Source organism: Passer domesticus, chromosome 3 (genome assembly GCF_036417665.1).
Source record: "Passer domesticus isolate bPasDom1 chromosome 3, bPasDom1.hap1, whole genome shotgun sequence".
Taxonomy (NCBI): Eukaryota; Metazoa; Chordata; class Aves; order Passeriformes; family Passeridae; genus Passer; species Passer domesticus.
The window spans coordinates 26,842,686-26,858,099 of record NC_087476.1 but is presented as its reverse complement, the minus strand read 5'-3'; the positions used below and the strand labels follow the sequence as shown (position 1 = coordinate 26,858,099).

At 35.4% G+C, this 15,414-nt stretch overlaps 1 protein-coding gene across 12 annotated transcripts in view; it reads right to left on the bottom strand.

The window, feature by feature from the left end:
* Positions 1 to 15,414, bottom strand: part of PHF3 (PHD finger protein 3) — a 51,914-nt gene that overhangs the window by 22,053 nt on the left and 14,447 nt on the right. For 4 of the 12 annotated variants that reach the window (XM_064412298.1, XM_064412287.1, XM_064412294.1 and 1 more), the window contains 2 exons: positions 9,108 to 9,269; positions 6,226 to 8,041 (listed from right to left, as the gene is read on the bottom strand). In XM_064412298.1, the coding sequence (XP_064268368.1) occupies positions 6,226 to 8,041; positions 9,108 to 9,249 (1,958 nt within the window). In that variant the 5' untranslated portion in view covers positions 9,250 to 9,269. Of the gene's footprint in view, positions 1 to 6,225; positions 8,042 to 9,107; positions 9,270 to 9,526; positions 9,602 to 9,830; positions 9,948 to 11,258; positions 11,396 to 15,414 lie in introns of all 12 variants that reach the window. The other 8 variants (XM_064412291.1, XM_064412290.1, XM_064412297.1 and 5 more) reach the window with 6 other exon arrangements.

Here is a 15,414-nt window from a genome sequence, read left to right as displayed (position 1 = left end):
GAAAAATACCACAACAGGACTCAAAACTTAACCCAAAAAACCTCAAAAAACCAAACCAAGCTGTTCAAAGTAACACCCTAGTCACAAACTCACCTAACAGGAGTAAACCCACTGCTCACTTTTTAAAGACTTCAGTATTTAAAGCAAGTCTCCCATCTGCACTTCATCCCTTAATGGCACTGTTCACCAATCTTCTACAGATCTGTTGTAAACTTGCATTAATATTTCAACTGTTTCTCTGCTGCACTGATGCTACAGTCCAGCCAATGTTAAAGCAGGGACAAGATATTCATGGCATGGCAGAGATAGTCAGCTTTAGCAGAGTGTATGTTCCACATCAGTGAAGTAGCATGGCTTGATACAAAGCTCAAATGAAATATGGTCTGTCAAAAAAAAAAATCTGCACTGCACAGAGACATGAGCAGTTCCACTTGCTTCCTTTTTGACAAAGTCTAATACAAGTGACATGATTTTTCAAATTCTGATCTTCTAGAAAAAAACCACAAACCTATCTCAATCACTAGCAGCAGATCTCTTTACATGGAATTTGCATATGAAAAAGACACTGCAAACTTGCTGCCTAAGTACTAATTTTCAATAACCCACATTTTATGCCAGAAGTTTCTTTTTTCTTAAAGACATAATTTTCTTTGCTATTTAGATTACAGGAACCCCCTCCAAAAAGGAAGCGGCAGGAAGACAAACAACCCTATGCTTTTTGAATTAAAGATGAATTAATGAAACATCCCAAACAGCAAAGCCAAAACCACTGAATTTTCCCAAAACCCTGAAAATAAGAGTATGTTTCCTAATATGAATTACAAACCTGCACTAAAAATTATTCATATATATACAAACACAAATATACATATTATATATAATCATTAAAGGAAGCTCCATTACCAGTGGATTCTACACATGTTGCATGTTGCAGGATAAGCATCATATGCTTTATAAACTGCATTTATAAGCACTTTGTAATTATGCTCATCTTTTATGAAACTATTTTAGACAACTTATGGTATCTATTCACTTGATTCCTTAATGCCGCTGGTATTAATAATAATCCTGCCAATACTGCAGCATAGTAACATAATCTATATAAAATCTACAAGTGCAATTACGTAACCGTAAATAAAAATCACAGTGGAGTCCTTTCCTTTGTTAATTATACATTACAATGTTGTTTTGTTTACACTGTCATTCAGTTTTTCTACAGCCGTGGGTGGAAAAGCATGATAGCTTTTAATGTTGCAAGGCTTTTCACAGAAGAAGAAAGCAGGAGCAGAGGCAGGAAATTTAAAAGCATCATCCATTACTATAAATTGATGATGTCTTGCATAATCTGCTGCTTAACACACTCATACTATCTAATGGACGTTTATTAGAACTCAGGCACCATTATTATTCTAATTACTGTTCCTTGTGAAGAATGTTCTCACAACAAATTGTTTGTTGTATACTATCCACTGATGCCAGGCATCACCACCCTAAAAAAAGTATGCATGTGTAATTCACAGATGGTTGTAAGTTTGGAGTCTGATGCTCCTTTCTCAACCACTCTCTTTTGCACTGCCTGTACAAAAAGTTTGATAACCCAGATCCACTATAATTTACTCACATTTAGCACTATTTTTAAAACACAAATCTCTTAATAATCTTTAGTATGGGTAAAAATGGTTTGCAGTTTGCATCCATCAGCCAAAGTACTTTTCTGTACTACAGTTCCAAAGGAACTTTTTTAGGAATTATATACCTAATATAAGCAAGAAATCAGGAATTAGTGTACACCTTTGCTAAATTAACTTCAGCATTTTCCAATTAACTACCTTTTTACAACTTATTAACTTTTCCTTTATATTAAAGCATAGTTGAAATGTTTGGGGAAGAAATACCCTAAGTAAAATATATTCCTGTATCACTTGATTTTTCTGTGAGGTTTGAGGTCAGTTTGTGCCTGACCACTCAAACTGGATTATCAAAGCCCAAGCAACAACAAAACAAAACCAGGAAAAAAAAAAAACCCAAAAAACACCAGAAGAAAAACCTCAAACTTCCACAGCCTATTAAAAAAATCTTACTTGGAACTGTTGAAATAAAGAGGAAATCACCAAATAAGTTACAAACTTGCTCTGTAATAACGTTTTCTAAGATATTTGCTTAGAAATTGAGTATCTTGAATTGTATACTATGAATTATTCATCCAAAATTGATCAAACTTCTTGTTAAAGACAGACTACAGACAAGGGAGACAATCTGAAAAATGCCTGTTAGATTTTGTCTATTTGCACAAGCAAGGAATGAGTTCAGCCTTCCAGCTGCAGAGAATTTGAACATCTACAGTGAAAACCAGAGAAATCTTACATTAGCAGTTTTCTCAATGTCTGCAGAGCTACCATCTTCATTTTGCACTATGCCAAGAAATTACAAATTATTTTAAAAATTCAACTAACCTATAACAAACTTTAACCTGTCTTCTGGAAATGTAAGTACTGTTTGTGGCAAAGCTTAGTATTTTCAGCATCACTTGGATTCATTAGGAATTTGAGTAGTAACTTCAATCTAAACTTTTTCAACGTGATATGCATATCCATACACACTTTTCATCTATAGATAAATGAAACATTTTGCATATGATTTATGGTATTAGCTGATTAGAAAACATCTGACAGCAATATGGGAACACACTGGCAAAGTCAAACATGTTGAAAATAATACTATGAGTAACAACAACTCAAACCTTGAACTGAAAAAATACCCTTTCAGATATGCTGAAAATTCCAAAACTGACTTGTGCAGAAACACAAGATTTAGTTCTCATATGAAAGAGTAATTCTTTTTAGTTATGTAGGAAAGATACATCACAATACATCAAGTAAACAAGCTGAGAGAATCCTAAAGCCAAACACTGGCAACCCATTCTCTGAGTAATGAAAGTATATATATATAGAACAGCTATGATGGTTACAGCTTATAAACTTCAAGACAAATGGAAAAGAGAGCATGAAGTCATTGTTCAAAGCTCAGGTGTCAAACAACGATTATCTACTAACAGAAAGCAAGCAAGCAGTGCCTCTTACAAAGCAAGAAGTTATAACTTGTAAACTTTTTTGATCATGCAAAACTCATGTTCATAAAACAGAATTCCTCCTTTCCTAAACCCACGCTATGTGCAGTACAAGATAAGCATACTTTGACTTTGCATGTAGCAAATTACTACATGTATTGCTAAAGATATAAATTTACTCCATTTGCCACGTGCTGATCTGAAATAAAACAACAGTAAAGTACCATCCTTCTACTCTTGTTCTAACAGGCAGAGTAAAATTACACTGTGTATGTGTAAGGCCTAAGCAAGCACTGACCTTTGGGAATTCTGTACACAAAGAAAGCTGATGCCATGATTTCCACACGTTACCTTCAACCTGAACTAACTCTCCAAGCTTGGTATTACAATAACAAGTTAGTGGCTTTACATTTATTAGATGAATACACAAAGATTCAAGTGACTACTACTCTGCATCCTGAATTTTAAATATGTTACTTTAACATGACATCCTGCAAAGCTCTTAGCAAATCACTTCCCAGTTTGAGGGCTGCAACTTCAGTTTAATTTCTTTTCCTATAAGCAATTTGTACCACAGCATTGAATAAAATTTCCAAAATTGAAATAACTATAGAACTATAAACAAAAATGTTGTTTCAGATCTTAGTTCTGCCTTTGACATTTCTTGACCATACAGCCATTTGACAGCATTTGTGGCTTACTCTTTCTCATTTTCTTTTATACAATGAGAAAAAAGGGTAAGAGTGACCAGCTAGGTGGTTTCAAAAGGAAAACACATTTCCTTGAAAAGTAGTCCAAACAGCAAATTAAAATCCCCTTTTCATTACAGTAAATGTTGATAGTTTTGATGGGTTTCCAAGAGACAGAATGCAAATTTATCATCGTACACTTCTCCTTTGCACTGTACTATAAATATTTTCTTTTTCTTGCAGTAATAGTTAAATTAGGACCAAATGCCAAGGCATAGGAGATACAAGTTTTGCTTCCTCTTGTATCTTAATGGACAGCAAGTGAATCTGCAAGGTTTAAGTTATTTGTAGCACAAAATTAAAAAGTAAAATAATCTGAACAAATTAAAATTTTATTACTTACACTAGTAATGATAAAAAGTCATGCACTGACAGTCTCAAATCTTCTGTTATTAGGCATGAAGCTCAATAGTGCAAGTTTCCTTATTCCACTACTGTGTCTCTCTCTTTTTGTGTTATATACAAAAATTCTGTGTTTATGTGCTAAAAAAATCTTTCTATGTTTAGCAAATCTGATTATCTTCTGCTGAAAGCACTGGTTGTACCAACAGTTTTGCTAGGCAGACATAAAAAAATAACACAATTCCAACACAAATGCCCTAAAACACTGAAGACTGGCATTACAAAACTGATGATACCTGTAATTACCATCTGTGGCAACTCATGGGCTGTCTCAATGCAACCTCAGCTGTGACTCATACACTATATTATTCTTCTGGCAGCAGGAAGAACTGGCAATGCAAAACTGGGTTTGCTGAACTTAATCCTATATTGCTGTGTATCCCTGTATCTTCTGTAATGCTACTTTGACTTTATAAACTAAAATAAGTAGATCTAACTGAATCACTGCCACATCTTCCCACACTGGTTAGATCCATTTAGTAATAAAAATCAAGACTTTCTGAACTCTAACAAGACATGGAAAAAAACCCCAAACCACAGAATGCTTAAAATATTAGCAAAAACAGAAAGAGTATAGCACAAATTCAAGTCAAAGCTGCATTTTTAACAGCTATCAAGTAGTTTAAATTACAAATATCATATTTTGCTTTAAAAATATCTACAGAAGCATTTTTTTATCCAGAAAGCAGCCTTTTTAGGATGTAAACAATTCACTGAAATACAGGCTATTCATACAGTTTAACTGTCATGGAAGTGCCTAAGATGACAAAAACTAAGGAAATGCAACTTGCTTAAAATGAAACACTCTTACAAAGACACAGATCATGAGAGTCTTAATAATAAAAGGATTTTTTTTTTTTAATAAAACCACAGGGAACTAAATATGAGCACCCCTTCAATCAGGTAATCCTCAGCAACCAGGCAGAGTAAACCTCTTACTAATTCTTCTAGTAGGCCACAATGATGCAGTTACTGTACAGTAAATTAATTTTCATGTATTTGCTTTTCAAATATGATACAATGAGTCAATAAAGGTCAGAAGGGCTTCTTAGATACAAACAAATGGCAAAAAAAACTCCTCAGGTGCCAAAGGTAATTGTTCCATATTTCACTCTGATGTATGGAGTTCTAAAGCACAAACACTAAAAGTTACTACTGAAACTTTCTCATAAGCTAATCACAAATATCTTCAGTTTGACATTAAAGAACTAAAAACTAGTCTAGTAGTGGAACCACAACAAAAAATACTTAAATATTAAAACAGTATGTGTAATAAAGGAATTCTTATTCTTGGATTAACAGATCATTAGTGAAACCCAATGGTCTTTTTCAGCTCACTTACTGTATAGAACAAATTTTGCCACAGAGAGATAGTATCAACTTCAGATTGCAACTTCATTACTATGTTTAAAGGCAATTTCAGATATGCCCACATGGAAGTTTTGTGGGTTTTTTTTCATGTTCTTCTTTCTTTCCTCCCCAGCAATTACTTAATTACAGTTACATGAAATGTCATGGCAATGATTACACAAGTGAAAAAAATCTCTGTATCTCTACTATTAGAATTGGACCTGTACCAGGTAAAAGTCACAAGCAAACAACTATTTGATTTTTTTCGTTGATGGTGATCCTTCCACTTAAGAGGTCTCTGGAAAGAAGGAAATGACAACCTGGAATACAGATATCTAATTTCTTTTCTATGAAGAAAGTCAAGTTTGAAGTGCATAATTAAACCACACAGAAGAATTATATATTCATCAAAATATGTACTCATATAATAAAACATTTGTATTCAAACTTTTGGTCCAAACTAATTTCTAATGCTCTGTTTAAATTATAAAAAAAAAGTACGTGTGCAAAGGAAATTAACCGACTGTATTACATACAGACTTGTATTGCAAGACTAGGACTTTGTTTTGACATAAGCAGCATTAAACATTTGGCGGAAGGAAAAAAATTACCTTCCAAGACCAGTGATAAATTCCTAAAACACACTGCCACACACACCTGTTGCCATGTGGCTTTTTGCAAAAGCCACACTGCTTGCTGGGCACCCAAATATGTTTGCTTTCACTAGCAGAGGTATGTTCCAAGCCTTCCCTTTTAACAGTTGAAATGTTATCTGGAATGAACAACGGAGGTTCATCAAGTGAAAGACTTTTGCTACTTCTTCTCTGGCGAGGTTGGAGATTCCTATCATTTCTTTTTGACTTGTTTTTCTCCTTATCATCCTCCTTCAGATGTTCTGCAACAGAGGGATCTTTAGTCTCTGCCTCTTCCTTTGTAGAGTTATTTGCTTTTAGCCCAGTTGCAAGCTGATGTTTGCTGGCTTGCTTCTGACCAGGATGTGAAACATGACCTGACAATGAATGCACAGAGTGGTGGGTATCCTTAGAACAGCTTTGACGAGTAGGAGATTTCTCACTTCCTTTTTGAACTGATGACTTCTGGGCTTGCCCAGAAGCCTGGACTCGGGGTATTTTCTTTAGCTTCTTCGTGTTGGTCTGTTTTTTTACAGTAACCCCTGAAATGCTACTCTTTGCTTTCAAACCCAGATCAGATTGTTTCTTTCTAATTTTAACTGGGTTATTTGGATGCTGATGACTCTCTTGCTCATCTGCATTTCGCTTCAGACTTGCTGAAGAGGGACTGTGAACACCCGAAACAGCAACACCAGCTCTTGTTCTTGACCGTGTCAATTCTTGTTGCACTGAACCAGATTTCTGCCGAGTACCTGCAGTCAGATTTTGTTTATTCTGTACTACAGATTTACAATGCTGGGGTCCAATGGTCTTTTCACATTTTGTTGAAATACCAGTTTGTTTCTCATCATCCTGAATTTTTGATGTCTCTGTACCTTCTACTTTAGTACTGCAAATCTGCTGTACATTTTGGCTTGACTGGTCAACAACAGTGCTTTCTAAAATGCTATTTCCTGCATCAGCAGAAGCAAACTCTTTGCTTTTCAAGTCTTTATTATCACAGTCTGTACTGTCCAATAGTTTCTCAGATGGAGTTTCAGTTTTCTCCATTCCCTTGTCATCACCTCCAGCTTCTGTTACACATTCCTTTACTGACAATATATTTTCATCACGAACTTCCACGTTGTGGGAACCTGAACTGCAATCAACCCCCTCTTTCACAGAGCTGGACACATTTGAAAAGGTCTTACAAATGCCATCTGTATTCACACAAGCACTAGATGAATCATTATCTTTTCCAGTTACTTCAATTTGATTATGCTCTTCTGCTTTCTTCTCTGATTCCTCTGCTTTATTATCAGTCTTTTCTTCTGAAGAATTTTCCAAGCCCAGTGAATCAATCACATCACTTGTTTCATTTTTAACTGGAATCGTTTCAGTATCTGCAGATACTGAACAAACTGACTCAGCACTCCCAGAGTCAGTGTTCACTGCAACCTCTACTATTTCCTTTGTTTCTCCAGGAGAAGGAGAACAGGGTTCTGTTAAATTAGCACAACTTAACTCTTGGGATGTTTCTTCAACTTTTGCCTGCTCAGAGGTTTCAGACTTTACTTCTTTCACATCTTCAGGACCAGGCAGACATTTTGTATTACTTTGGGATGCTGTTACTGCTGCTGTTCCTTCCACCTGTCCTGATCGTCTTGTACTACGCCTAACCTCTCTAGGCTGCTCTGTTTTCAAGCGTGCAGCAACATCTGTCTCTTTAACTGGACTTTTCTCTTGTTTCTGTCCATTTTTTGGAGCAGATCCACTTTTTACAGATGATTTCTTGGTATTAAGAGGAGGAGCAACATTTGAACGCTTGGCTAGCGTGCTCTGACGCAGACTCCGTACTGCTTCTAGGAAGGGAAAAAGAAAATCTCTTAGCTATTCTGCTTCCTTCTTTTTGCAAATACAAGATTTGCTTAGAACAAAAGTGACTTACCCCAATTTAGCTTACTGGATACAAAGAGGATTTAAAACTCCGTTATTTACTAAACTTAAAAACCCTCCCAAAATTACATTACTTGCATGTCAAATTTACACTGAAATAGTTTGGATGTAAAACCCCATTATTCTAAAAGCTATGGAATTTCTAAGTAGTACATACAAAACACAAGCAACAATAGAAAGAAAATCAAAACTAACTCTACTTTTCTACCTCAAACAAAAATTGCACAAGCTATATTGTGATTAGAAATATAACCGAAGCTTAAAAATCTTTTAGAAAACAGCCTACAAATCTGAGATCCAGTCACATTCTCACCTGATGACAACCTATATTTTCTAAACAAGTAACCATTCCAGTGGCTTTCTAAACAGCATAATCACCAGCTTTGTACCACAGGCTCTTATTTAAATTCTGATCGCCATATTAAATAATTTTATCTTTTTAACTCAACCTGCTCTATAGGAGACAAAAGCAGAGAAGTAAATAACTCCAGCTCAACAAATTAGAAAACTCATAACTATAATAAATTAGCTAACAGAAAGAATTAAAGTATTTTAATAGAATATTAAGTATCTTGAGATATTTTGATTAAAGACTTTTTGACTAAATTACTATAACCTAAAGTAAAACAAAAATATGCAAATAAAAACAGAATCAAAACTTAAATTGGGAATAGAGACATGCTAACCTAATATTCCAATGCTGTTTTGCAACTCTATCATGCTTTTGTTGGTGAAGAACCACATTATTAATCTTATGTAAGTAAAAGGATCAAAATGTCAAAAATTAGTTTAATAACCATAAGCAAGATTCTAATTGACTCATACCCTATGGATGCCAGCTTCTAGCTGCAGTGTATATATTCTGTATGTTCTATATAGGGATTCACATAATCAAGTTAAATTTATAAATGCTGGGGGTGGGATTTTAAAGATGTGATTTACTTCAACTGTGCAAACACAATCTATAATCACCTTGCGCCATTAAACGTGGTGATTTCCTTGGTGATGTGACTGATGCTTCTTCAGCACGGCTTCTCAAATTCCTATTAGGCAAAGCAACCTCATCGTCATCAATGGTGTCATTACCACTCTCTTTAACTCCTTCTTCATCCATAGTATCATCAAGACCAGTCACTGGAAAAAACAAACAAACAATAAAGAGCCTAAAACTTAAAATGGTCAAAAAGTGTTGCAGCTATAATGCTTAGCAAGACAGGGGAAGAGACATTAAAAAAAAATAAATTTGCCACCTAAAATCAAACAAAAGAGAAAATAAATGAAGAAATAAAGGACAGAACACTCCCATGTGAGGCAGTTTCAGTGTAGAAGACGCTATCACCCATAGTTTAAAACTTCTGTAGATAGTCCTCATAGCTTTTTTGTGGACTCACATTTTATTGGGTTTTTTTGCCACAGGAAGGTCCCCAGTCTTAGAGGATCAGCTGCCCCTCACTGTCCCTTCCCACCTAAGAAAAAGTGAAGAAAGGTAAACAGCAAAAAGAGCTGATCCAGAAGTGCAGAGTGTAAAAATCACAGTTTTCTGACAGGATACCATTTTGAAACACTCAGCCCCACCCATATCACATATCTGTGCCTGTAATGTCTTTTTGGAAGCGTTTTAAGTACAGCAAGCACTTAACCCCCCCAGGAGAGACAGGGAACATTGTCATTGGTGAACTCCTATCCTCCACTAACCTGAGAAAGGTCCCAGAGGTTGCTCCTGAAAACAGGTTTCCTAAGAGGCAGTCAGGTCACTACACCAGCCATTCTCCTCACTTGCTCTAAATTTGGTTCTTGCAGTGGTAGCCTCTCCTATTTAAAGATCCTATGTGTGATTAATGAATCCTCGTCCCCATGGGATGCAAAATTTGTGAAATCAAGCCAAATACCCAACTGACTTTACAAAACACATAGGAAGGTCTGACAAATATAACAGAGACTCCAAACAATCAAGTATGCCTGTTTTTCTCTACTAAGACACAACCTTGAAGCATTTTTAAGATAAACTCACATGATACATTTAAGATATCTAAAAATTCCTAAAAAATGCTTACTTAAAATTATATAAATTAACACAACAATCAGAAAAGTAAAAAAGCAAGAAGTTAAATTAAAAATTGTTAGAATTTTTAGACCACCTCAGAAAATCTGTCAACTCCTGGTCCTTCTCAAGTTTGAAATTATTGCAATTTTAAAAAACAAATGAAAAAATAAAGTAACCTAGCAACATGTTAGAATTTCAAATATTAGAAAGTTTTTTATCAGCCTCTTAATGAAGGCTGATCATGGCACAGGCAATCAGCATTCTGAACCTCTGTAATCAGATAGGTGCCAGGAGCTGAAAGCTAGGAATTTCTTAAGCTTACAATTTGTGGTCATTTATTTTATTTTAACCATTATTTGTAGTTACTGCATTGTACACATCAATTACAAGGAAAAGTGTTTGTGGCAATTACTGTCCACTTCCATTCTCCAATCCACAGAGCCACCTTTATATCTGTGTGTGTTTACAAACATACAGATATCACATGCAAGGTGCATGAGGCTGATAAATCTGGTCTTACTCCACTCAAGAGTGTTCCTTTATCACTTATTTGCTATAAGCTACATACTGGACACACTGGCAAAAAAAGTACAGTGCACCATTAGACATTATTTTCCCAGTAAGTATTTAATACTGGACATTGTCTAAGATGGAAACTTGAATGAGAAGGACCCTCACTCTAACTCCAGCTGCCCAATCTCGTGTTCTCAAAGATTATATCCTCCCAGCAGCTCTGCACTTTGGTATTTGTGTTTTCATAGTGTTCCTGCAAAACACGAAACTGGCTTTTGGGAACAGACTGTGACAGAAGAGACTCCTTTCACATCCACTTCTGTTCTTCCTGTGAGAACTAAACTACTAAACTGTTGAAGACAGCATGAATAATAAAAACTACTATGACAGCTTCTGAAACAACTCTGGAGCATGTTGAAGGGCTGACATTAGTCTTGGGCTTTACAACATTCTTGCTCGAGTTATGGAATTTCTACACCCTCCTCTTTATTAATAACAAGTGACACATTCAGTGCATTATTGACAGACAGTGTGAAATATTAGAATTAAAGTGTTTTCATACTTACAAGACTCTGTGCTGTAGCTTTAATTTTACAGAGGAATTGAAGCACAGAATCTTGCTAATTTCAAACCACCTGAGCTACAACTCAGCTAGTAAAGACAGTCTCATGAGGCCCCTGATGAGGAGCATTCCACACAGACCCTGCTGGGAAGAGAAAAATGACAGAGAACAGCAATAGATATAAAGAGGACTAGGAAAGTAAATTATGAAGATGAAGTGGAGGTAAAAAAACAACCCTAGGAAAAGTAAACCAACAAAAGCAAAATCAGAAAGAACAAAAAAAGCAGAAATTATCTTAGTAACAAGTATCTAAATATTATCTCAGCATCAATATAGAAATTTAAAAAATAAAACAGGAAAAAATAAAAAAGGAATAAAGAAAAAACTTATCTGAATAGAAGAGCTGTACATCAGTGTACAACTGAACAGATTGCAAATAAGAAAAGTACAAGTCACATTCAACATATTTACACTGGAAAAGGCACCACTGACCTTCACCTTAATATTTTAAGTTTCTCTATTACTTGCCAAGTGTCTAAACTTCCAAACTGCTGGGCTGTACTACTGACTCACTTTTATATATGCTACACCATAATAGAACAACATTCAGTAAAAACAGTCTACTTGCAAATTTAAAGCAATGTTTTCCCCATGCTAAAACAAAAGCATGACCATTTTTTAATTCTTTAGCTATGCAAAACTTAAGAAAACAAGCTTTACTTTCTGGTGAAAGAGAGCGTAAGGAAAAGGAAACACTCCTAACTACATCATCAAAAACTATGACATTTATAAATCTTTATTTTTATTAACATAAGACTTTCCTCCGTTATTTTCAGCCACAACTAAAATAGAAATACTCAGTTTTTTGACACACTGACCAGGGTAAATATCAAGTGTAGACATGAATTTCTTCTCTGTAGATGTTAGCCCTGCTAACATTTCTTTTGCTTAGGTAACCACACCAAACAGAACATTACTGCTGTTTCTGTTTTGCACTGCTGTAGAATATTATGTCCAGCTGAATCACACTAATGGTAGGAATGTGCAAATCACAGGAGATTCCATATAAGCATCACAGATTATATGGAAATGGTTGAACATTGTAAAAGTTCTGCACTACATGGGAATAACACAGAGATGTAACACAAATCTTCAATGAAAAGAACAGTTACAGTCTAAAGCAGTAACTAACACATCTAGGTAAGCCTTCAGAACAGCTAACAAACTCCAGTGAAACAACAAAACATATAAAGATAGTGATATTTTGTCAGTAAGTCTCAAGAACATAAATGAGGATGGTATACTTTCTATGAGAAACCTTTTTCCTATTGACATTTGAGATGCATATGTTCAAGAAGTAAGATTAAAAATATATTCTGTTAAAAGAAGATATATTTTCAAAAGAAATTATGTGACTGATGACATAACTTACATAAGGAAACATCAAACTCCAACCATTTTACAAAAGTTTGTCTGTAATCCATTGAACTGAGAATTTGCCTGCAAGTACCTTGAGCTGACTGTCCAGTGAAAGAAATTAATCACAGTAACTAACATGAAATATTAACTAAACACTTGCTCCCATTCTCCATTAACGTGTGCGTTGTTAAGAGGCAATTTTCCAGTTTTTAGAATAAAGATATATGAAAATCAACTAGGATAAATAAACTTAATACAGCATATACCTTCACACAGAACTGCATGCTCATTTTATTAAAAAGATGGAGCTACATCACAAGCCTACTGAATAGTGGTTCTTTAGTGAAACAAGCCTGTTACATTGGAAATAGGGAGCAGAAAAACGAATTTCAATAACAAAGTAAAAACACCACATCAAACCAAGCACTTTAATGTAAATTAATTAATTTTATTAAGAAGGGAGTCTTCATGTATTCACAAATCAGAGAGCTAATCTAAATTGCTTTGCAAATCTTAGTACAGATCCAACCTCTCTCCACCCACGAAACTGACCCAAAGGCAGAATTAAATACTTCAGAAGGACCTACGCTGGGGAATATAGGTAGTTTACCACCCACAAACAGAAAAAGGCACAAAATAAATATTCTCCAGATTCTCAATACCAATACAGTAAATTTAAATTTTATACAGAAGAGTTACTAGCCTGGTCATAAAACACTGTGTAGTTGTTCATATGGACAGCTTGGAAGAAGGAAGGCATAAAGAGGTAAGAAAACTGAGAGAAACAACTATAAACCAAATTTTGGAATCTCAAAGTTACATTCAAAATTACTTCAAATGTAGGAGGAAAAATACATGTACATTTGGCCTTAGTGAAAAGAGCCCAAAATACCTAACACATCCAGACATCACACCAGCTAAAGAAAAAATTGGTTTGGCTTCAAAGATTTAGTAGGTAACAATGATTTTAGCAGAGGTAACACTGCTTTCAACAATACTCATGAAAATGCAGGCTAAAACTAGAAAAAGCAGACTGCACTTTAGGGAAACACCTTCCCAGCAGCAATTCAGAGGGACAGAAAAAAAAAGGGCAATTAAAAAGATGTCCCTAACATATTTTGTACATTTTGTAATTCTTACAGCATCAGTCTTGTTTATCATTTATGGTAAGTACCTGATTTGATAAACATACCCATAAACTAAATGAGTTAAAAGCTTGATTTTAATACGAAATCTAGAAATGTCTCCAAATCTTATCCAATTAAAATTCCATTCCCTGTATTATAACAAATCAAACTACCCCAGTAAATGACATCCTGAAAAGCTACACTGCTAGTGATTACCAATTTAATTTACCAAGAATTACCAATTTAGTATGAATGCTAAGTTATTTAGCTCACTGGCATGCAACCAGTATGACCTGCTATGCTCACAGGTGGATAAGCTTCTAGCATGTCGTCCAGCAAAACCAGAACAAAACCAGAAAACCTATCACTAGGGTACCATTCAAAGTTGAAAGAAGTGTGTTGCTCTTAAAAGAGTTCTGTCATATTCAAAACTTCAGAGTTTCCACTTCTTATCAATGAATTACTCAATAAGGTTAAAAAGAATCAACACAACCACAAAAGAATACTTCCACACCCACTCACCCCACTCAAACATTTAAGACAGCCAAGAGCTGTCCTACACAATATAATTTTCCACATTGGTCATGCACAGCTTGTAGGAACAACCACCCAATCAAACCAAGAAAAAGAAGCAGAGAGGCACCTAAAACATGATTTGGGACACTTCCGATTGCTTCAAGAATTTGGATTTCATTTATTTCTCAAAAGTTTCATTTTCTCCAATTCTGTCCTTTAACTGGCAAGGAGAGCAGTTATATGAATTTCTACTATGGACACGATGTCTTTCTTCTGATACCTACTTCAGGACAGGAAGAGCCCTCCCTAATTGCTAAGCTTCTATGAGCTGCAGTGAATAAGACGTGCATAGTTTGTACCTTGATTCACAGAGGTAATAGAACTTCTTAACTGTGCTGTAAAACCAGCATTCTCCTCAGTCTAGCTCCAGAAACCGGCAACCTAACTAACTACATCTTTATAGTTTAGCAGTCACCCTTCGCTAACAAATTCTAAAAGGATTTCAGCATAATTTGACCTCTACCCTATTCAGCTTGTGAGAGTCATAGAGTTATGTCTACCTCTGCTCAAAGTCATAACCAGGGTCACCCACAAAGAATCTTGTTCTCTTCTCTAAATATGTAATTATTCAATCAAAGCTAAAAAGATAACCCCATTTTATGACTCTAACCCCGTTCTGTTACTCAGTGTTAATTACAGAGCAAACTCAGCAAGTTTGGTCTGTTCTGTCTTTGGTTTCTGCTGGTCTTTGTCTGACCAACAATGTCATCTAACTAAAGAAACTATCTCAATCCAGCACAATCTGGATTCAGGCCAAGAGATAAACATGAGACTGCTTTATTGGTACTGATATAGCTCTGCCTATCAAGAGATAGGCAACAAACATCCACTGTCACTGTCCTTCTATTTGTCATATACCAGTACTGCTGACTGAGACACTCAGTACAAAAACAGCATGGACCTGGTTAAGTGAGTCCAGAGGAGACCACAAAAATGACTGGAAGGCTGCAGCACCTGTGCTCTAAAGGCTGGCAGAGTAGGGGCTGTTTGGCCTGAAGAATAGGCAGACACCTCACTGCAGCCTTTTAGTACTTGAAA